The 22,938-nt window shown below is 32.7% G+C and overlaps 2 protein-coding genes across 3 annotated transcripts; one reads left to right on the top strand and one right to left on the bottom strand.

Moving 5' to 3' along the window:
- Positions 1-1,768: 1,768 nt before the first annotated feature.
- LOC123681158 (ATP-dependent RNA helicase DHX8) lies at positions 1,769-13,934 on the top strand. 2 transcript variants are annotated; one of them, XM_045619392.1, is made up of 15 exons: positions 1,769-1,985; positions 2,245-2,830; positions 2,967-3,144; positions 3,204-3,365; positions 3,535-3,786; positions 6,201-6,376; positions 6,434-6,591; positions 6,649-6,824; positions 6,886-7,133; positions 9,197-9,621; positions 9,683-9,924; positions 11,931-12,224; positions 12,310-12,635; positions 13,072-13,251; positions 13,362-13,934. In XM_045619392.1, the coding sequence occupies exons 1-15, from the start codon at positions 1,892-1,894 to the stop codon at positions 13,582-13,584; spliced, it is 3,720 nt and encodes a 1,239-aa protein (XP_045475348.1). In that variant the 5' UTR covers positions 1,769-1,891; the 3' UTR covers positions 13,585-13,934. The 2 variants fall into 2 exon arrangements, with proteins under 2 accessions (XP_045475348.1, XP_045475349.1); XM_045619393.1 differs by lacking the exon at positions 1,769-1,985 and adding an exon at positions 1,986-2,093.
- Positions 13,935-15,856: 1,922 nt separating this feature from the next.
- LOC123681157 (lethal(3)malignant brain tumor-like protein 3) lies at positions 15,857-22,652 on the bottom strand. The gene is made up of 7 exons (XM_045619391.1): positions 22,538-22,652; positions 20,084-22,201; positions 19,594-19,825; positions 18,859-19,170; positions 17,902-18,121; positions 17,152-17,419; positions 15,857-16,160 (listed from the first exon to the last, which is right to left on the bottom strand). The coding sequence occupies exons 2-7, from the start codon at positions 22,199-22,201 to the stop codon at positions 15,957-15,959; spliced, it is 3,354 nt and encodes a 1,117-aa protein (XP_045475347.1). The 5' UTR covers positions 22,538-22,652; the 3' UTR covers positions 15,857-15,956.
- Between the last annotated feature and the right edge of the window lie 286 nt (positions 22,653-22,938).

The following is a 22,938-nucleotide window of genomic DNA, read 5'->3' as shown; positions in this document are numbered from 1 at the left end:
TACATTCAATTGCAATATCGATATTCCGGCAAATGGAGTTTATTCCATTCATAAATCCTGAAAAAACCTAGAGATATCATTTCATGACGACTGGACCTGATTAGTGATTTCATGATAACTTCTAGCATAGTATACTATGCTTGTAGCATTGTACTTGTTTATCACAAATACACGCCACTGGCGTAAATTCTTATTGTAGAGCAGAAAAAATATCAAAATATAGAAATCTTCTGACCACTCTATTTCAAATATTTTAGTTCTTCAAAATAACACCAATTTTTTCAGAGGGCTCCACTTTACGGACCAATTTTTGACAGTAAAATTCGAGGTTTAACGTGAGTGCAACTAGATGGCGCTCAACATCAACAAAATCGAAAAAAGCACTACACTGGCTTACTATCCTTTCCTTATACTATGGTTCTAGCTAATGCAACAGGTGGTCTACTTCGAAAAGTTAGAATCAGAATCTAATTAGTGCACACACCAAGTTTTCTTGGCCTCTTAGGTGCAACCACAGAATACTAAATATATACAACAATAAAATTTTGTAGGTACTAAATTTCATTTTTTCATTCAGTTTTTGGATTCTAGACATTTCAAATCGTAAACTATTAATAGTTCATTGTTATTAAAATGAATGCAGGAGAAGTTATTTTCGAAGAAATATATTTGACATTATTCTATTTAGGAATTTCTTCAATATTAGCGATTCAAGTTAATCTTCAAGCCACCTATCGGCGGAAACGGCAATTTCATGCGTAGGGTCGATAGCTTTGATGCGTATATTTCTATAATTGGTTAAATTTTTATTTTAGTTCAGTGAGTTTTAAGAGTTGTGTTCCATAGTTTCAGCTTTTGAAATATTTGAAAATGTATTTAGTGGCCTAAAAGTCGAAATCAAAGTCCTGACAACAAATAAATAAAAATTAAACAACCTGTTGCAATGTAATTGTAGAGCTGAGATATGTTTACATCTTCCTCTTAAACCAGCCTCATAAGAAAAGCTGATATTGTTGCAAATAATTTATCAATTATTATTTTTTCTCTATTTTCATGAGGATCAGCTGAGAGGACTGAAGTTTATAAACAAACCGAAAAATTCAAAGCAACGCTTGCTTGTCCCCAAATACCCAAACATAATAATATGACCGGTATTCAAAACCTCTTCTCCTTGAATGTTTATTTTTTGGATAATGGATGATTATTCATAAATAACAATGAACTCATCGCCTTCTATTACATTCCTATAATTTGGAGCTGCTTCTAAATATTCAGTTAAACTGAGAAAAAAATATTGTTCATCATATTTTTTCCTGAATAAATTTCTCGAATAACCCCCTAAAATACTTCTGTTTTCAAGGATCTTCCCTACACATGAAAACGAATATTGTTGATCGTAAATAAAAATTCCTAAAAAACGATACATTGCGACCAAAGCTCATCAACTTTGAACCCATTTGACATGGTGCCCAGTGGTTGGCTGCATGAACGACCAAAGATGTTTCACTATATCTTTGGGAACGAACGATCAACGATCCCAAGCTTAGAGATTTTGCCCAGAACTCGGAAAATTCAATGTCGTATGGAGACCGGAAAAAAAATCCAAATCTGAGGAATCACGAAAATAAGTCGGACAAAAATTTTGCGATTTATCATTAGCAGCCCATTAAAGGACTGATTCAAGAAAACAATGAAAGCTAAATTAAACTCTGTGATGTATTTAGATCACAGAGAACCATTAAGTTCGTTTATATATAGGTTATAGGTGTATTGAAAAAAAATAATATTTTAAAAATATTATTTTTGGAAGAAAACATATTGATTATATATAAATATAATATATATGTATATTACCTTATGAATTGAAAATATTTTCTAATACAATATCATAATGGATGAACTGGAGAAGCTAGAGTACCTCTCATTGGTTTCAAAAGTTTGTACAGAATTAGAAAATCATTTAGGTTTGAATGACAAAGATGTTGGTTAGTATTTTTTTTTAAACTTTATCTCTTTCTGCTATAATGTAATAGAATAAGAAAATTGGAACACTTGATTCGTACTGCAGAGGTTCAGGATTAAAGTTCTATCTGGTAATGAATCTTTTGTTTATTTACTAACTACATGAAAGGCCGTACTTGAAATAACTACTTAACCTGAGTGCCTACTGAAAGATTATTGATATATAATGTTACTATTATAGAACAAAAACGATATATATATATAATAATGTACTTGTTTCAGCTGAATTCGTGATACATTTATCAGAGCAACATGATACATTCCCTACTTTCAAAAAAGCCCTTACTGAGATTGAAGCTGAGATGTCGGATTCTCTTATTAAGAATCTTCTTCGAATAATTCAACATATGAGACCTAAAAAAAACAAATCATCAGAGCCTGCTTCTTTTCAAGAAAAAAAAGAGTTAGCTGAAAAATTTCCAGGCTTGGCTATACCTAATACTGATCCTATTGAACCTGAAAAATATGAGGAAATTCAAAATAATTCTATATCTCACTCAAAAAATAAAGAGGATGAAAATGTTGTTGCTGATCTCATGGCTTTATTTGAGGCAGATGCTCCATCTCATAAAAAAGATGAAGATGTTAGGGATAAAGAGGAAAAAACAGTTGATTCAGAAATAAGACACAGAGACTCTAAAAGAAAGAGATCTAGGTCTAGGAATAAAAGATCAAGATCTAGAGATAAACGAAGAAGATCGAGATCCAGGGAAAGACGATCTAGATCAAGAGGTAGAAGGTCAAGATCTAGAGGAAGAAGATCAAGATCTAGAGGCAGAAGATCAAAATCTAAAGATAGGAGATCTAGGTGAGATTTTTTTTAGTACTGCTAAGGATAGTTTTCCATTTTTATTGTTGCTAATATTCATTTTAATAAAATAGTGTTATACTCATTGGGTAAGAAAGGTACATGGTATATATAAATTAATATTTTGTTTTCCTAGATCCAGAGGAAGAGATATAACCAAAAACAGAAGTAGAGATTCTAGAAGCAGATCTAGAGGAAGAAAACAAAAGGGACGATATAGAAGTGCATCTAAAGAAGAAAGATATAGTAAAAATGTAGATAACAAGAGGAATAAAGATAGTTTGGAATTAGATGATGATCCTGTACCTGGGAAGGTAAATCTTAGTTTAACTGATTATATATAATTAGCTTCATTCTATTATTTAAATTTCAGATTTATAATGGTAAAGTAGCCAATATCGTTAAGTTTGGTTGTTTTGTTCAATTAGAAGGTTTGAGGAAGAGATGGGAAGGCTTAGTACATATTTCACAATTAAGAGCACAAGGTAGAGTCACAGAAGTTTCAGAAGTTGTTTCAAGAGGAATGAAAATTAAGGTGAGGAAAATTGAGTCTGGTGGCTTCACTGGCTTCTGGCCATCTACATATTAAACAACTTAAATTTCAAAATTAAATATTGTTAATTATACCCTTAAATTATCATTTTGAATAATATAAAAGAGGTAAATATTCTCAGATTGACATGAATTTCTCCAAATAATTTCAGGTGAAAGTACTATCTTTAAATGGGCAAAAAGTATCTCTGTCAATGAAAGAGGTGGACCAAACAACTGGAGAAGATATGAATCCAACTTCTCATAAACAAGTAGAACAAGTGGATCGAGATAGAAATCCAGATAGACCAATGAACAATAGCACATCTGTTCTTAGACTGCCTGTGGGAATCGATGATGGAGAGGAAGATTCTAGAAAACGTGTTACAAGAATTTCAAGTCCAGAGCGTTGGGAAATAAAACAGGTAATGTATAATTTTTATGAGTATCTATGTTTCGGTTCATCAAAATTTCATTAATTTCTTCGTGCAAGAACAATAGGATAGCATAAAAAATAAATGTGAATAACTCCTTACTGGGCCATTTCTTTTTTATTTTGTTATGTTGTTTATTACGAGCGCATATATCCATAAAAATGTCTGAAACATTTTCCGCGAAAAAAATTGTTATTATGACATATGTCATCTCAAAAATATAATATAACGATATAAAAATTTATCAAACTACATAGGCCTACAACTTTGCTTTCGCGGTTTTTTTCCGAAATTCGAAGGTTTATCGTAAAAAACTGGTTATACATTTGTTGTTCATTGCTGGCCACTACTTTCTCCCATCTTTTGGGCGGCGTACAAATCCCGCGTTGAAAAAACTGGTCATCCTTTGAAGCGATCCACGAATCGATACAATTTTCTACTTCTTCATAAAACCGGATGACGTGATGATCGAAAGAAATGATAGTCCGAGGGAGCAACGTCTGGAGAATACGGCGGGTGGGGTAGGACTTCTCATTTCAAGGTTTTCAAGTATATCTTGACTACTTTCGGCGGGTGGGGTAGGACTTCTCATTTCAAGGTTTTCAAGTATATCTTGACTACTTTCGGCGGGTGGGGTAGGACTTCTCATTTCAAGGTTTTCAAGTATATCTTGACTACTTTCGTAACATGGGGTCGAGCATTGTCATGCAGTAAAATCAATTCATCTTCTCTCTCGTTGTATTGCGACCGTTTGTCTTTTAATGCTTGCCTCAAACGCATTAATTGCGTTTGATAACTATCGCCTGTGACTGTTTCATCGGTTTTAACAACTCATAATACACTATGCCGAGCTGGTCCCACCAAATACTGATCATAACCTTGGAACCGTGAATATTCGGTTTGGCCGTCGACGTGAAAGCATGGCCGGGATATCCCCATGAGTTTCTGCGCTTGGGATTATCGTAATCAACCCATTTTTCGTCTCCATTCACAATGCGGTGGAGAAATCCGTCTTCTGTCTTTGCCTTGCAAGCAGCTGTTCACAAGCAAACAAACGCCGTTCAACATCTCTCGACCTCAACTCATACGGCAGTCAATTTCCTTGATTCTGAATTATTCTCATGACTTTTAGGCGTTTTGAAATGGCTTGTTGCGTCACTGCCAATGATCCTGCCAATTATTGTTGCATTTGACACGAGTCTTGATCAAGTAATGCCTCCAATTCTGCATCTTCGAAAACCTTTTTTCTTTCATGGACATGCTGGTCTTTGATATCTCGTTCTTTCACTAATAGCGGCCTCACCATAGGTATTTGAGAGCATTCGATGAGCCGCAGATTTCTTAATACTGAAACAGAAATTTACAAGAATTTGGCTCGTAAGCTAACATTTTTATTCGAGAATAACTTTATGATGCAGACACAAATCCATTAATATTTTGATGGCGTTATGTTTACAAATACCTAAGCTTATTGTATGACATCTACGACCTCTTTATTGCAAAACGGCGGAAGCAAAGTTGTACACCTAATATAAATAACATCAAAAGTTTCAGTTTCACACAGAAAATCAACCAAGTGCCTATATATGATAATTTGTGAACTTCAGATGATTTAAATATTCGGATGCCATCAAGCTCTATGGATTTAACACCGATAGACTTTGTTAACATTTGAACATTTTCAAATTTATAAATGTTACCAAAGGAAAAAAATCTTCTGGTGTTAAATCCAGAGACCTTGGTGGCCAACTAATATTTTAATTATCTGAAGTTCGCAGATAATCATAGATAAGCATTTGGTTGATTTACAGTATGAAACTGAAACTTTTGATAATTCATATAGTTCAATAGGAAATTTATATTTTTATATTTCGAAAGTGAAAAAAGCAATTTTGTTTATTATAGAAATTTTTTGGTTTACATTGAAAAAAAACAAGTTTGTATTATAAATTCAATGCTAATTGCAATAAAAAACAAATGATTTCACAATGGATTCTACTGAAAAAGGTACCTGCAGAATGTTTTTGCTTCATGTTTATAGCACCAATAATAAAGAAATTATCAGAAATTTTCATTTCACTCCATTTTTCAATTTTCCCTTATAGCTTGAAAACTGTTGTATTTATGAGGTTGTGGTTTTAACAAAATTATTTCTTTCAAAAATCAAGCCTGAAAATATGCCACTCATTTTTTTCTAGCTCAAAGGGATTCTTAGACCTCCTTATTATAAAACGAATTAGGGACTCCCGATACAATAAATATCACTGATTAATTTGGGAGGATTTGAAAAAAATTTGTCAAATAAATTATTCATTTTCTACCGCCTTTTTATAGTAGCCTAAATATATTTTTAATAACCCATCGCTATGAAATTTTGGAATTTTATTTGAATTTTTATATTTCAGATGATATCTTCTGGATGTATAGATAAGAGTGAGCTACCCGAATTTGATGAAGAAACAGGATTACTGCCTAGAGAAGAAGAAGACGGAGAAGCAGATATTGAAATTGAATTGGTTGAAGATGAGGCGCCTTTCCTCCAAGGCCATGGCAGAGCTTTGCACGACCTGAGCCCAGTAAAGTAATATTTTAAATACTATTTTTTTCTTCTGTAAATTAAAGCTCGAAATTTTTTTAGAATCGTTAAAAATCCTGATGGTTCCCTTGCACAAGCAGCAATGATGCAATCCGCTTTAGCTAAGGAAAGAAGAGAACAGAAAATGTTGCAGAGAGAACAAGAAACCGACTCGCAATCTTCTGTCAAAGGAAAAAATTGGATTGATCCATTACCTTCAGGTAAAAACTGTTTGGAGAAAGTATTAAGGTTTTTCTAATTTTATATCATTTTTACAGATGCATCTGAATCTCAAGAAATAAGGGGAATTGGGTTGCAGTCACAGGACTTACCAGAATGGAAAAAACATGTTATTGGAGGCAAGAAATCTTCGTTTGGAAGGAAAACAAATTTGAGTATTATCCAACAGAGGGAATCTTTACCTATTTATAAGTTGAAGGATGAACTTCGTAAAGTAAGTACAAAACATTTCTTGATTTACCTATCCACCCTATAATAATGATATTTGATTTCAGGCTGTGCACGATAATCAAATTCTAATTGTTATTGGAGAAACAGGTTCGGGAAAAACTACCCAAATCACCCAATATTTAGCTGAGGCAGGATTCACAGCAAGAGGAAAAATTGGGTGTACACAACCTCGTCGAGTTGCAGCAATGTCTGTCGCTAAAAGAGTATCAGAAGAATTTGGGTGTAGGCTAGGACAAGAAGTTGGTTATACAATACGTTTCGAAGACTGTACAAGTCCGGAAACGCTTATAAAGTAGGTTGAATCAAATATAAGCATTGAAATTGTTTTCTCTCTGATCAATTGGTGAAACAACTTCATTGATAATAGGAAAAGAATGAGAAAAGGGCTGATTTTAAGTCAATAGCTTTGTTTGTTTACATTCCTGCTAGTGTAATTTTTTCACGAAATTTTGTTCCTTGATTAAACTTCAAACTGACATGACAAAAACCGAATTATGTGATACTTTCAATAAAATAGGTCATTCATGCATTTTTTGTAACAGTTTTCTTGAGAGAACAAAAAAACATATAAAAATAATAAGTTGTGCGAAAATTCTTTTAGTATACAGGGTGATTCACCAGGATGGCCTATTAGATGTTTAGGGAAAACTAATCATAATTTTAAGCTGAAAATTTGCAAATTGGGGTTTGTGACATTGATCTTTCTCCTAAAATATTTTTAGATCTCTACAACTTTCGGGGTTGTACCGGAAACATATTTCTCTAATTCTATGGTTATTCCGTTCATTCTTCCACATCTTGTAGAACAAAATCGTACGAGAATATATCAGAAACGCACAGTTTTCATGGTTATATTTCATTATTCTATGTTGGCACTCCGAACTTTCCGCCACGGCTTTATCTGTCAATTCATCAATTTGCCTTAAAGAAATCAGTTCTGCCAACCAACATTTTTCAATGCAAAAATCACTAAAATATATTTATGGAAATATTTCATTAATTTCAATGAAAATGCAATGAATTAGAGAAAATAATGTATAATACTCGTACAGAAGGCTCATTCTACCACTCGTTCATTCCAAAACTCGCCACTTCGTGCCTCGTTTTTGAATTTTGAACTCGTGGAAGAATATCAATGCCTTCTGCACTTGTATTATAAATAACTATACTACATCCTTTACACTCAGTATATTATTGCATCATTAGATCGCTTTTTTGATGACAATTTCAGCGATATGCGATACCTTGGGTAAAAACTTAACGGTTCATGAGCTAATGGGATTCTTATAAAGAAAATGGTGGCGATGAGGTCTCACATTTTTTTTAAATATTTCGGCCGAAAAACCTTTTTTGAAGAACATTTTTTCCTTTTTAGAGAATCTAAAAAGAAAAAAATTTATTTGCAGAAGCAAATACGTAGTATTATAAGACTGTTTGCGGTTTGGACCAAAAGTGTACAGTGTGTTTATAAGAAGATCGTGAACTTGGACAACTCAAAATCATCAAAACTCAAGATTTTCAAATTAAAACCTATATTTTTTATTATTTCAGTCAATTCTACGTACAAAAATACTGGGGGTTACTTAAGCAAACACTTTACCTATAAACTTTAAGAGTTATCAAGGAAGAACTGTGTGGAGTAGTCTGTGACTTCTGGAAAACACAGAAAGAAACTAAAATTCTATGTTTAGATAATTAAATTTTACATTTCAAGAATTGTAATGAAATATTTGTAATTGAGAATTGTATCGGTTAATGTATTTCTCAACAATTCCAACAAAAATTTAATTATAATTCATGAAATGTAAAATTTAGTTATCTAAACATCGAATTTTAGTTTCTTTCTGTATTTTCCAGAAGTCACAAACTACTCCACAAGTTCTTCTTCGATAACTCTTAAAGTATTCATTTTCCCAAGGTCCTATTTATATGACGGTCATTTTTTCTTAACCATTTTTTTTTCTTCATTTTGATTGTCAAACTCCATCTTGCTTTTTCATTGAAATATTCATGGGTCAGGAGTAAGAGGGTTAAAGTTCTTCCTCGATAACTTAAATTACCTAAATGGACCCGAATTTTGGTCTAAACCGCAAACATTCATAATAATATAATAAATTATAAATGACATTATGCTGAATTATCACATTCTGTTTTCATGGCATGCTGTAGAAAGTTTGGTTTCAGATTTGTATTTGGAGGAATGAATTAAGAATATTGAATCATGATTCATGAATCCACATGCCCAAAAGCTCTGAATTTCTTATCAGTGCGTTCTTGATTAATTTTTTTCCTATTGTTAGATTTGAACACTTTAAATACATATGAGGCGGGCAAGTTAACATCAATTTGTTTCAGGTACATGACAGACGGAATGTTGTTACGAGAGTGCTTGATGGATCTTGACCTGAAAAGCTACTCTGTAATTATGTTAGACGAAGCTCACGAAAGGACAATTCACACAGATGTTTTATTTGGTCTACTGAAACAAGCAGTTACTAAAAGGCCTGAATTAAAACTTATTGTTACATCCGCAACCCTAGATGCTGTTAAATTTTCCCAATATTTCTTCGAAGCACCTATTTTCACAATACCTGGAAGGACTTTCCCTGTGGAAGTCCTCTATACTAAAGAACCGGAGACCGACTACCTGGACGCCAGTCTGATGACAGTTATGCAAATTCATTTAAGAGAACCGCCTGGTGATATTTTGTTATTTTTAACTGGTCAAGAGGAAATCGATACAGCTTGTGAAATCCTTTATGAAAGGATGAAAACTTTAGGTAAGCTCAATATTTTATGTCAGTATCGAATGTTTATAAATCGATATTTTACATATTTCAGGACTTGACGTTCCGGAACTGATCATTCTCCCTGTGTATTCTGCTTTACCATCTGAAATGCAGACAAGAATTTTTGAGCCGGCACCTCCGGGTAGTAGAAAAGTTGTAATTGCCACCAATATTGCTGAAACATCTTTGACTATTGATGGTATTTTTTATGTTGTTGATCCGGGATTTGTTAAACAAAAAGTTTACAATTCCAAGACAGGAATGGATTCTTTAGTTGTGACACCTATATCACAGGTGAGTATCATAAATCAGTAGCTTATAACTTTGAAGGGATCTGAAAATTCTGGGCATTATAGTTGATAGTCGTTATATGCAAAATCAACGTTTTATATCACAAAAACATCATAAATTATTTAATTATTCATACAGGCTTGCCATTTACAATCTTAATTCTATAATGTATTCTGAACAAAAAGAAATTCAAGAACTGGAGTTCGAAGATGTTCTTTATTATGAATATTTATTCAAAGGAAAGAAGAAAGAACATAAATAATAATGTACTCTATATGCACATATAAATAAACAAAAGCATGAAATGAAGCAAAATGATAAAGTAAAAGTAAAACCCTAAGTAGGAGTATTGAAAAAGTCAATACAGTAGAATTCCGATCATCCGTTCTCCTATTATCCATTTCACTCTGTAATCCGTGCTCGTCGACATTTTCACTCATCCGCATCCATTACGCATGCGCCATAGTTATAATCGGGCGTCGGGGGAAGTACATCAACGTAACGTGTGCTTGGCTGCGTTCAGCGGAAACAACAGTTGTAAAACAGAATTTTCGCTGAACAAATCTTATCAGTGAACGCATACCCAACATGTTTAGTGAGCGGACGCCATTTTTCTGAGCGACTTTGAATTACGCTCACTAAGCTCAACACGTTGTGAGAACTGTCAAAAAAAAAGTTTTTGAGGTTAGGTATATTCTAACCGTTCAGAAAACCGCTCTTTGATCACTTTAGGATCTGTGAGCGCTCAGTGATCAGATTTGCAACTGCTCTTTCCGCTGAACGAAGCTCTTCTGTCGACAGGAAACATTATGAGTGTATCGTATGTGTGCAATAGTTAAGTCTAGAATTCTGCTGTAGACAACTATCTTATACGAACATGAATTCAAAGAGAAAGAAGGTAGTTTTGACCATTGAGGAAAAATTAAAATTGATTGAAGAACATGAAAAAGGCCATAATGTTTCATTTTTGGCAAATTCAACATTGGATTGCAGACAGTTCGTGATATCTTAAAACAAAAAGATAAACTTCTGCATTTTGCTTCGAGGCCTGATTCTCTCAAGGGAACGATGTCTCGTAATACGACGAAAAAACCAATTTTTTTTTTCACTTACGAGTGAAAGCCTTCTATGGTTCTACATTCAACTCTTGTGAGATTTTATTATAGCGGTGTCACACATGTGTGCGGTTGGAGAAAAATAAAGAAAACAAACTTGTTGCATTTTTGAATATGTTCATATGGAATACAAAAAAGTAGTTTATCATGACAAATATTTCAGATCATCAGATAAATTCGTTTTATGAAAAAAACAAAGGAGACAAAACGTTCTTAGTTTTACAAGGATATCAATAGTCTGCAAAGGAAAATGTATATTCCCTATTTAAAAATTCTATTTAGCCTTGAAATCAAACTCCAAGTTCATATTGAAAATCTGCATTTTATATCCAGGTTTTTTTTACTATATTGTCCATTTTAAATTATTTCCAGATAACTTTGATTATCTTCATAAATATTTGTGCGTTCTGGTGGGCTTTCCCCCAAATCATCAAGCCAATTCCTCATCCACATAGCTTCTTTACTCGCTTCTGTTAAAGCTACAAATTCGGCCTCTGCAGTAGAAATTGCTACAGTCTTCTGTTATCTAGATGGCCAACTGATTGTAACATTCATTTTGAAAATGAATCAACTATTTTATTTTCTATCTACACTATCTTCAGCCCAGTCAGCATCAGCGAATCCAATAAGGGGATTTTTCATTTTTATTTCACTTAGACGTAATTTGAAATAACATGTGCCTTTAAGGTATCTCACTACTCTCTTCAGTTCATTCACGATATCTTTCTCTTCAGAATTGATACATTGGATGAAATATCTGGACGTGTATTGACAGGAACAAGTAAAAATTGCTAATACACCCCCCCTCCTCCTATCTATAATATTACAGTATGGTGCGAACAGTAAATTTTCTTATCTAAATTCCTATTAACACTTTTTTTTTTTATTGATCAGGCTCAAGCTAAACAAAGAGCTGGGAGAGCTGGAAGAACTGGACCAGGTAAATGTTACCGTCTATATACAGAGAGGGCATATCGAGATGAAATGTTGCCAACTCCGGTACCCGAAATACAAAGAACAAATTTAGCCACAACTGTGTTACAACTGAAAACAATGGGAATCAATGATCTTTTAAATTTTGACTTCATGGACGCTCCACCTGTCGAATCTTTAATAATGGCCTTAGAGCAGCTGCACTCCTTGTCAGCATTGGATGATGAGGGTTTGTTAACAAGACTTGGAAGAAGAGTAAGTTGTTATTCACGATTTTTCAAATGTTTTACTACAATAGTTAAACGTTTGTTTTCTACTTTAGACATAATTCAATTTTCAGATGGCAGAATTTCCCTTGGAGCCAAATCTTTCCAAGATGCTTATAATGTCGGTAGCTCTTCAATGTTCTGATGAAATTTTGACAATTGTGAGTATGCTTTCGGTCCAGAATGTTTTCTATCGGCCAAAAGACAAACAAGCTTTGGCGGACCAGAAGAAAGCCAAGTTTAATCAACCCGAGGGGGATCACATGACCTTATTAGCAGTGTATAATAGTTGGAAGAACAACAAATTTTCCAACACCTGGTGTTACGATAATTTCGTACAACAGAGAACTTTGAAAAGGGCACAAGATGTCAGGAAGCAATTGTTGGGCATTATGGACAGGTAAGTGAGAAATCATTGAATTCAGCTAAATATAGGGACAAATTAATACATAAATAATCAAGAGGCTACGCAAACTGAAAAAAGTGATAATATACAGGGTGTTATATTTGAAACATCGAAGTTGTTAGTACTTTTTGATATAAGCGGCAACACCGCAGCGCTGAAAATATTTTAGATCGATAAAGCAGTAGTTCCTACCCAAGAAACCAAATTGTAAATAAAATCGTACCTTCTGTTCTGTGTAAGGCCTCGTCGTATTTCACGTCGCTTGTGTCTAAACATCAAGGAACAGCGTTTTCATATGTTGATAACTATAGCATTTTGGCTATTTGTTATGTTTTATTTGATGCTGCATAAATATACACTAAAACATTGATTTATGTGGTATTGAATATTTTTGTGGCATATTATCATTCAAGAAAAATTATTTTTGCAGGCATAGGTTAGATGTAGTTTCTGCCGAGAAGAATACAGTACGAGTGCAAAAAGCTGTTTGTTCAGGTTTTTTCCGAAATGCAGCTAAGAAAGATCCTCAAGAAGGCTATAGAACTCTTGTAGACAGCCAGGTGGTATATATTCATCCCTCTAGTGCATTATTCAATCGTCAACCTGAATGGTAAGTTTGGTATCTTTTTTGTTTCATAACTTCCTTATGTTATGTCCTCTAGTTATTCTAATAATTCTATAATTTTTGAGTCATTATTCAAACAAATTGCATATTTCTAGGGTGATATACCATGAACTCGTTCAGACAACAAAGGAATACATGAGAGAAGTAACCACGATAGATCCAAAATGGCTTGTAGAATTTGCTCCTGCTTTCTTCAAATTCTCAGACCCAACTAAACTCAGCAAATTCAAGAAAAATCAACGTCTGGAACCATTGTATAATAAATATGAAGAACCAAATTCATGGCGAATATCTAGAGTGAGACGCAGAAGAAACTAAGATATTCACGACTCCATTTGATTTGTATATTGTTAAATATTTTTACATTTGTAAAAGCATTAAAGTAATAAAGGCCTCGGTGCCAGTTTTGTACAACTGTTTCGAGGTCTGAAATAAATTATTGAAAAAAAATAAATAAAAAGAAAAAAGAAGTATAATAATAATAATAACTAGTTATCAGAGGGCAATCGACCGAGGTCCATCAGCCCAGAAATATATTTTCATCAATTAATTTTTTAATATCATAACATTTCTTTAAGAATTTCCAAAATGTTCATCTTTCCATATTAATTAAAAGTATAATCATGTATATATGTATATTTTGTTCCTCAATATAAGACTGAAATTTTTTTTTCTTGATTCCTTGATTTCCTTGATAAAAGCAAAATAAGCGTCACAAACATTTTTCGGTTATGAATATTTGAATTTTTTTCTGGTTGAAAAGTAATATGAATTTTACAATTGATAAAATGGAAATGTAACGGAGTGTTGAAATTGTTTCACAAGTTTCTTAAAAATATTTTAAATCTAGGATGTTATCAAAGAAGGTAGAAATCATCTAAATCGCTTTTATAAAATATGAGATTCCTCGAAATTTCGGGTATGGCTTCTGAATTATCTCAGTTTTCTGTGGGCACATAAATCTAATGGTAAACACTTTGAACAACTTTATTGGTGAATTTTTGAACCATTTTCAATTTTTTTATTGAAAGTTAGCCTTTTTCGTTCCGAAGGCAGAACTCATCAGAATAAATTCTTAATTTGTGGGTCAACATTATAAATCATCATCTTATTTATCGCGAGATAAAGACACGGTTCAACTTTGTTAAGCAGAAACTTAGTTGTTAGTATGAGGGGACCGTAATAGTAGTATTCATAAAGAGAGCATATGTACTTTACTTTTAGTAATTATCTAATTTAACATGAGTAGGGAAATGAAAACATATATCAGTGATACGATATTTCATTCCATTCGCGTGTTTCTCCACAAAGAGCACACGTCTTATGTCCCATAATGAATCAAAGTTTCATATTTACTCAAAAAAGATTGAAGTAAATACCTAAACTTCCAAATCATGTGAAAAAACGAGGATCGGAATAATAACGATTAAGTGCAAAAGATACAGACTTACTTCTTACTATAAATTCGACAATCAGGGAAAATATCGAATAACAAATTTTCATATTTAATCGTGAATCACTCAAATAAATATATTTCTTTTAATATTCATTTATAATAATTTATAATAATATAGTAAACTTTTGAATTTGAAAATATATAACAATCCGACGTCGTCTGAGAATGTTGGGCTTTTCTATGAGGAGACCTTACTCTTTAGATGAACATCCAAATGCCAGTAATTCTCAAATTGTGAGCCAGGTAGTCTTAAATAATTGAGTGACTGATGAAGAATTTGAGATTAACTCAATTCTGTTCAACCGCTTGGCTGTCGAACGAAATGTGCTACAGATTTTTAATTTGCAGGATCGGAATACCTCGGTTGAGTTCGTAAATTTTTTGGTATGTTTCCAGGATTATTCCATGTGGCATATGAAATCCAATCGATCTGAAATTTGAAAAACAGTTGCAAAATTTCTACGGAATTACAGCAATGCTGAGGAGGGCGCACCATTAAAATTTAATAAGAAGGCACTGCAAAATAAAAGAAAGTTTTTGTAAAATTTCGATTGGAGTTTCTAACCATCAGGTTGTACTGGAATTTGGGTAAAAATGAAGTTTATCGATAAAGTGAATTATCCAAAAATTCCGCTAAGTAACTTTTACACATTGGAATTTTTTTTTTCAGGGAAGGTAGAAGGATTGCCAAGATGCAAAAATTTTCGAGTGGTGTCAAGTTCAGGGCCAAAAAAATTGCAGAATTTATTTTTTGAAAATTTAAAAGGCGAAAGAATGTATTCAATATTTTTATTAAGTTTTACGTATATACATGAAAACATGGGATATATTCCATTTTTCATGGCATATCACTTTGCAGGTTATTAAGCAAAATAAAAAAGTGAAATTTCAGGAAAAAATTACATAAAGATGAATTTGAACGATTTCACAAAAGCTCCCAGCTTCTTGTCAGTTCTTTTCTATTCATTTTTCTTCTTGAATATATTTCGAACGTTAAGGTTTTCCCCTTATTGCAATATTTGCAGAGATCATTATTACATATTATTATGAAACTATACACCTGTGGGCAATTTTTAAGACTAACTGAGAATAAAAAAGAATATCCTCAATTCCTTGAAGAATTAAACAAAACTCTGGAAACAATAAAAAAAATTTATTTTCAAAACAAACTATATAATACAATAAATATGTCCCCAGTCATTTACATTTATTTACAAAATTCATATCCATATATTTACTCTTTGAATATTTCATTTGATTTTTCTCGCAATAATATAATACTATTATAAAGTTTGATAGCAGGTCCAAGCTTTATATTTAAAACATCCATGATATCATTTTGGGTAATCAGTAACAAAGCTTCTCCATCAATCATGTGCTTTTCGAATACTTCAGAGTAATCGCTTCCTGTCGGTAAAGACTGTATGAAACTTGCAACCTGTAATTATAATACATTTTAATAAAAAAGTAACATTAAGATATTAATGAAAAGATAGCAATTATTGTAAATATAGAAATATTAAAAATTTGAAAGATGTAAAATTCAGTGGTTTTGTAATTAGCAAAATATTACAATGGGTACGGTCCATATATCCCCGAGACTTTCAGAGCGGTTACTAGTGGTTTTCAATGTTTAAGGTAACCTGCCTCGTAACCGCTTGACATTTGTCATTTCAACCAAATTTTTCTTTGACAGAATTTTGCAGGTTATAAATGGTTGATCTCTTTTAATTTGTAAACAACTAAAAGTTCTTAATGACTATGAAGGGTATTTGTTTCATAATTAAAATATTAAAGTTTTAGAGTGTTAGATGTCACGGAAAATGTTCATAAACAATAATCTGAAAATGAAAATGACAACTGCCATGCCGAGTGGGCGTGGTTATCGAATTTAACCAGAATAAAAGTATGGTTGCTCTGGTGACAGATAACTCACCGAAGTTTGAGGAAATAGTCACCGGTTTTTGAGGAATTTGACATATACAGACTACCAACTTACTAACCATAGTAACCAAGGTGATATACGGATTATACCTAATATTACACCAGAAATATTTAACTATTCAAACAAACCAATTTCAAGAATACTAAAAGAAAGAAATTTACTTCGGTAAATGTTTACAAAAATTACTTCTCCTATTATTCATTGAAAATGGGCTTTCTTGAAAGATTCTTGATAGTTTTCAATAATAGCCAATGATGGTAAACTAGTTTTTATGCAGACTTCTACGATTCTCTTCAAATTAAAAAAAAAAATTATTAAAATACATACTAGTTTGCCATCATTGAAAACCATAAAGATTCAAGAAAGAATGCTCATTTTCAATGAAAAATAATAAAAGGTGCGGTTCTGTCAAAAGTTACCAAAAGTACAAGTGATTCCTAATCATGCATCTTCAAATGAGAGATTTAAAAATAAATATGCTCACCTCTGATATAGACCAAGTGAGTGGATCGGTATCAGTGTCTGTATATATCGACAGAAACTTGGAATGTAGGGCTTGGCATTCTTTTTCTGTTTTAAGTACGGACATATCTTGGATATAATTCATTATCCTACCTTCTATGGAACTATCTACAGTATTCATTAAACAAATCTTCTTATTATTTGGCTCCCCATATTCATTGTTTGGTCCGTGTTCTGTTTCATTAGTGACATTATACGACCTTTTTGGAGGTCTACCAACTTTGGTTTTCCTAAAAAAAAAATGCAGATATGAATACCACTGTGTTCAGTTTTTACTGTTGTTTTCACTCTTTTACAGCAAAATATTTCAACACAAAAAATTAAATCTACAGGGTGGTTCTAAATTTATACGAAGGGTTTTAGGTTATTACAAAAATCAAATTATCAGAAAACTCCAGATTTATGAATGCTTCAAGCAGTAACAAGAAGTTTTTGGTCGATAGCATTTGGATATTTACAATAACCCCAACGAACAGACATAAAGTATAAAAGAAGGCCATACATAGTGTAGAGTTACAGAAAGGATGGGGTAAAAAGTAAGGGTGTTAATTAACAATTGAGGTAGACCGTAATAATGTTTGGCAGTTCGAAATTTTCTCAATTATTGAAATAACAGCAGAATCTGAATCTCAATTATCATCATTCAATATTAACAAGATTGAGGTATAAATCTTTATGTTGAATTGAAGTTAAAGAAACATTTTATACTTACACTTTCTCTTTAGGTTCCCTAGATTTTGGTACCACAGATTCAACTGACCTTCCTGGGCTCAACAATCTATCCGGCAATTTCTTTTCAGTGAACAAATTCTGATCGGAAAGGGGACAATCTTCTGTTGAAGAATGAGTAGAATGTTTTGGTCCTGATGCGTGCCCTATTCCTTTGCAACCAATTGTAGGACAATCCAGGAATTCATAGAAGTCATCTGGGGCTAATAAAATAAGTGAAAATAAAATCAATCATTCAAATATTGAAACAACTGAGAAATTATTGAAAAATAACGAGCGTTCATTTAAATTCGTGGTCTAGTGTGCTGTGCCAATCTATTGGGCACAACTTTTGTACACAAAACTTCAACTCAGTAGAATGTCACAGCACTCTTGACCACGAATTTATTTGAACGCTTGTTATATACTGTTTCAAAGTAATAACAAAGGAAAAGAAGAAAAAGGAACAAAATTTACTGTAGAATGTCAAAAGTAGTAGTTTTTAATTATGGATCAAGTGTTGAATTGCATATTTGAAAAACCTAAGAATAATATTACTATGTGTGATCAGATACCACTGTTACGAAGAAAAAAATTAGGGTTAAAGTTTTGACATGTTTGTTCAACAAATTCACATTCCTCTAATTTCTTCACAAAATTTCATATTTAATTCAGACTTCCGATCATACATTCTAAGTCATAATTTCAAAATAAAAATTAAACAATATTAATTAAGGGTCAATTAGTTCTATAAAAATCCAAACAAACAAATTTTCTTGTGTTTTAGTATCTCAACACTGACCAGGTAAATCAAAAAGGGTTGAGTCACTTCAGAAAACACAGATTTTTGGTTGTTGTTCACCACAATAATAAAAATCTAGTAAATAAAGTAAGACTTATTCAACTTTTTCTATCCATAGAAATAAAAACTTATTACATAGATTGAAAAAAAAAAACTTACTCAAAGGAGGTTCTAAAGGATGTCCTGTTTTTTGACACCAAGTAGCAGGATGAATATCAGGTGAATCGTCTTCAATCCAATAAGAATATTTGTCTGGCCAACCATCAAACTGTATTCTTATCTGATGATCTCTAACATTTACCACACTAGCTACTCGGATAAACTGTGGTATCCTTTTATCTACGCATTCCAATTTCATTCCTTTCTTGAACCCAGAAGCAGCTTTCTGCTTGAAAGCCCTCACTGGAGCTGGTGATGAGTTAGTTTGTTTTAGATATGCGTCCCAACCAAAGTCTTCTGGATTTGGATAGTCTATAAATTGGAAAGAAATTATTAGTTTATGAAGGAAGTATTCCATTTTCAAATTATTGTATATTTATAAATTAATTTGAACTACCAGATTTTTTCATCCCAGAAGAGATTACAAAGTTTCCTCCACCTTCCGTAGACTAGAGAGCAATAATATAATTTGTTTTTTTTTTAACAGAGAAAAAACATGGTTGCTGATAGTCAATAAATATTTATACTTGGATAATACAGGTCTCTGAACTGCCTGAACCCTTCTATACACAATAACAAATTCATATTTAATGGATTTGGTTCTTCCTTAGTGGAAATTCATTATAAATAAGATAAAACCAAGAAATTTCCATAAATATATTTCTGTAAATTACTTTGTTTTATTTTATTAACAAATTCATACTTAATTTTTGATGAACAATTTAGGTTACTTACCATTAGGAGGTGTTAGAGAGTGACCAAATTTATCACACCAACCAATTGGATGTATATAAGGAGATGATGGATCTGCCCAGTAATCATATATGTCATCCCAGCTATCAAAATGAACTAAAATCCTGTTTTCGAGTACGTCCCTCACAGTAGCAACACAAACCATTGCCGTATTGTTCTTCATATCCACAGCTTCTAACTTCATTCCAGCTCTAAACCCAATAGGACAAATGACCTAAAAAAAATAAAATTTAGCAAACTTAATATTGAATTCAATTTGGTACATGAAAAAGAGATTGTGTAAATAAATTTTACCATGAAGATTTATTTGAAAACAAGCAATGAATAATTTAAAAAAAACATCATGTAGTTGAATTAAAATGAGAGTAAATAGTACTACCTAAGTAATGAGTTCAACTGATCTCATTCTTTACAAACAAGTAACACAATCTCCTCAAATACACCAAACCCTATAAAAGAGTGAGTTACTTACATTGCGACTGCGATCTGGAAATGCGCTTTTTGGTGCTGCTATCGATTTGGTTTCTTTTACATATTGCATCCAATTGAACTCTTTATCTGCATACTCAGGAGGTGGATTAAGATAGCGTCCATTTTTTTCACACCAGCCCAGGGGAAATATATCGTTACTATCAGCATTAACCCAAAAATCATAATCTTTAGAGAAACCTTCAAAATGGAGTCGCATTCTGTATCCCTGCACATCCACTACTGAAAGGAGGCAAAAATGGGAAGGATGATGGGGATCAATACCTTCAAGCAACATTCCTGTTTTGAATTTGTTACGGGAATAAGGAAAAGGATCTGCAAAAAGTTTAACAGGAGCAGCCTGAGATTTAGTGTATTCCAGGTATTTGGCCCAAGAGAATTCTTTATTTTTACATCTCCAGAAATCTGGAAGTCTACTGTTAAAAGAATTTTCTATAGACGATTCTGATTCCTCATTTTCATTTTTATTCTCTTCTGTTTCCCGTTTTTTCATTTTCTTCCTCTTTTTATGTTTCAATTCCTTTTCTTTTATCAATTCTTTCCTTTTTTCCTTACACGAAAAACTGCAATATTTTGAACTATAAAAGTCAGAAAGCAGTCCATAACAACCACACTGAATGCATCTTATATCTTCCTCCTTAACTGTATCCTTAGGCTTAGCAGATTTTCTAGCAACATCCTCATGGTCAGAGTTTGTAAGGACCTCTATCATATCAAATTCATTCAATTTGAATTTCAAATCAGTCCCTGGCAATTTTCCGATACCATTTTCCCATTTAATCATGTTATCAAAGTTTTCACTAGATACAGAACTTGGTCCAGCTCTCTCTGTTTGGATTAGATTTATTTCTATATCATTTTCCTCATTTTTATCACTAGAAATTGTCTCATTCCCTACTTCTCTTGTCAAAGAAATACCATTAACTTCTAGTGATCTCTGTAAATCAACAGCATCATCAAAGAACTGAATTGAATCATCAAAATCCTTACGGAAACAGAAACTTGACTTTCTTCTTCCCGACTTCTGAGTTACAACAGGTGGTACCTTTGGCTCTAATGAAACACTAATTTTTTTATCATCTTCTGTATTTATAATTGAATCATCTGCATCCTTACTTATAGTTAAAGCTGAAACCGAATCAGAAAATATCAAAGGTTTTGCGTTCATATTACATTTGTCCTTGCCAAATGTTATGCTTTTCTTCAATATTGAAACACCATGTGTAGAAAATTTCAATTCTTTTGGTTTCTTCACTGGTTTATCTAGCATATCAGATGAATTGTTTTGTATAATATCACTACTTGGAGATAACTCCTCTTTTACTGGACTATCTAGATCGATTATTTCTGAACAAATCAATTTATTTTCAGAATTATCAGAGCTACAACTGTTTGAATCGCATGTCAAACTTATAGGCGAATTGGAACTTGGTACTTGAGTATCTGAAATTTGAATACTCAGTAATGGGGTGTTCATGATTTTAAAAGAGTTTGAAGATTGCTCTGTAGTATTAGAAGGTACCGTTAGAGGCAACATTGCCAAATTGGACCGAACTGGGTTGGCTGCAGAAGATCCTGTTTGTTTTGGAAGAGATGTTAAAACAAATTTTGGAGCAGCAGGTTTTTTAACATAAGATGTTGTTGTTGATGTAATATGTATTTTATTTCCATGAACATTTTCCCCATAATTTCCTAAATTACCAACTGGTTTGATCACGAAAGTTCCTCCTTTCTGTATAACAATTTGTTGTGGCTTCAATGAACTGTTTTTGTTAGGTAATAATAAACTCTGGTTAGATGGAAGAGACAGGCCAGAAATAGGCTTATGAGGTATTGTCGTAGACTTAGCCATAGGAACGGAGGGCGCCGTTTTTAGGAATGTATTAGGGGAGTTTGGATTGACATAAAGGGAATTAGATGAATTATGGACATAAAGAAAAGGGGTATTTGAAAGTTGGGTTTGAAATCTTGGATTACTCATATCTACAGAAGATTCTATTCTGGCATCCTCACTCTGGATTGAAAATTTTGAAGCGACATTTGATAACTCCAAATCACTATTCCTATCAATTGAGCAAGATGCAGTTGGAGATGAAATCATCTGAAAACACCGATAATTATGGAATTAGTAAAGAGCAACATATAGAAGCAGATGCATTTTATAGACTTTGAAGATAATTTAAGCGCTTCATAATCCGTGAATAAACTATTTCAAAGATTTTTCAAATTTAACATCTGGCTCATAATAAATTAACAAAATTTTGAAAAAGTCTTAAAAATTAATTCTTAACAGTAGCAATATCTTCCGAAATTGGTCACTTAGAAAACAAAATACCACTCATAAAATACACTTTGATAAGAAGTAAATATACGGAATGCATAAAAGAATACCTTGCGATCACATTGAAGGCACTTTATAGAAGCTAAAGTCACTCACTTTTTTAAAAATGGAAAATATATACACCAAGTATATCAATTTCCTTACGAATTTCCGATAGTCCGAAAACCACAGAAAATCAAATATAGAACCACAGACTAGTAATCTGTGATAGAACTAACTTAACGTTTACCAAAGATCTGGAGATTAGCTCTATGGTCTATGACTACGATTAAGATCATTGAAGGAATTACTCTATTTCTCTTTCTTAACTTTCAGAGGGTTATGGGCGCAGCCTTCGGGTGTGTAACCAGCCCCTCCTCCATATACTGCGTTCCACAGGGGTGAAACTATATATTTAGTATTCTGTGGTGTGAACTCTAAATGAATATTTTAGGTTAGAATATAGATTATTCAAACCGAACTGTGTTTATATTTGGCAACACTCGAAATTTGATGTT

The sequence above is a fragment of the Harmonia axyridis genome, chromosome 5 (genome assembly GCF_914767665.1).
Source record: "Harmonia axyridis chromosome 5, icHarAxyr1.1, whole genome shotgun sequence".
Lineage (NCBI taxonomy): Eukaryota > Metazoa > Arthropoda > Insecta > Coleoptera > Coccinellidae > Harmonia > Harmonia axyridis.
This window is presented reverse-complemented; position numbering and strand designations above follow the sequence as displayed.

What these genes read in the sequence shown, in the direction of transcription:
- LOC123681158 (XM_045619392.1), top strand. Translation starts at nt 1,892, where the DNA reads ATGGATGAACTGGAGAAGCTAGAGTACCTCTCATTGGTTTCAAAAGTT. An exon ending in AGCGTTGGGAAATAAAACAG is followed by an intron (nt 3,787 to 6,200) that starts GTAATGTATAAT and finishes TTTATATTTCAG; the next exon opens with ATGATATCTTCTGGATGTAT. An exon ending in TGAAGGATGAACTTCGTAAA is followed by an intron (nt 6,825 to 6,885) that starts GTAAGTACAAAA and finishes ATTTGATTTCAG; the next exon opens with GCTGTGCACGATAATCAAAT.
- LOC123681157 (XM_045619391.1), bottom strand. Translation starts at nt 22,201, where the DNA reads ATGATTTCATCTCCAACTGCATCTTGCTCAATTGATAGGAATAGTGAT. An exon ending in TTCCAGATCGCAGTCGCAAT is followed by an intron (nt 19,826 to 20,083) that starts GTAAGTAACTCA and finishes TATTTTTTTTAG; the next exon opens with GTCATTTGTCCTATTGGGTT. An exon ending in TCCTTTAGAACCTCCTTTGA is followed by an intron (nt 18,122 to 18,858) that starts GTAAGTTTTTTT and finishes TTATTTTATTAG; the next exon opens with CCCCAGATGACTTCTATGAA.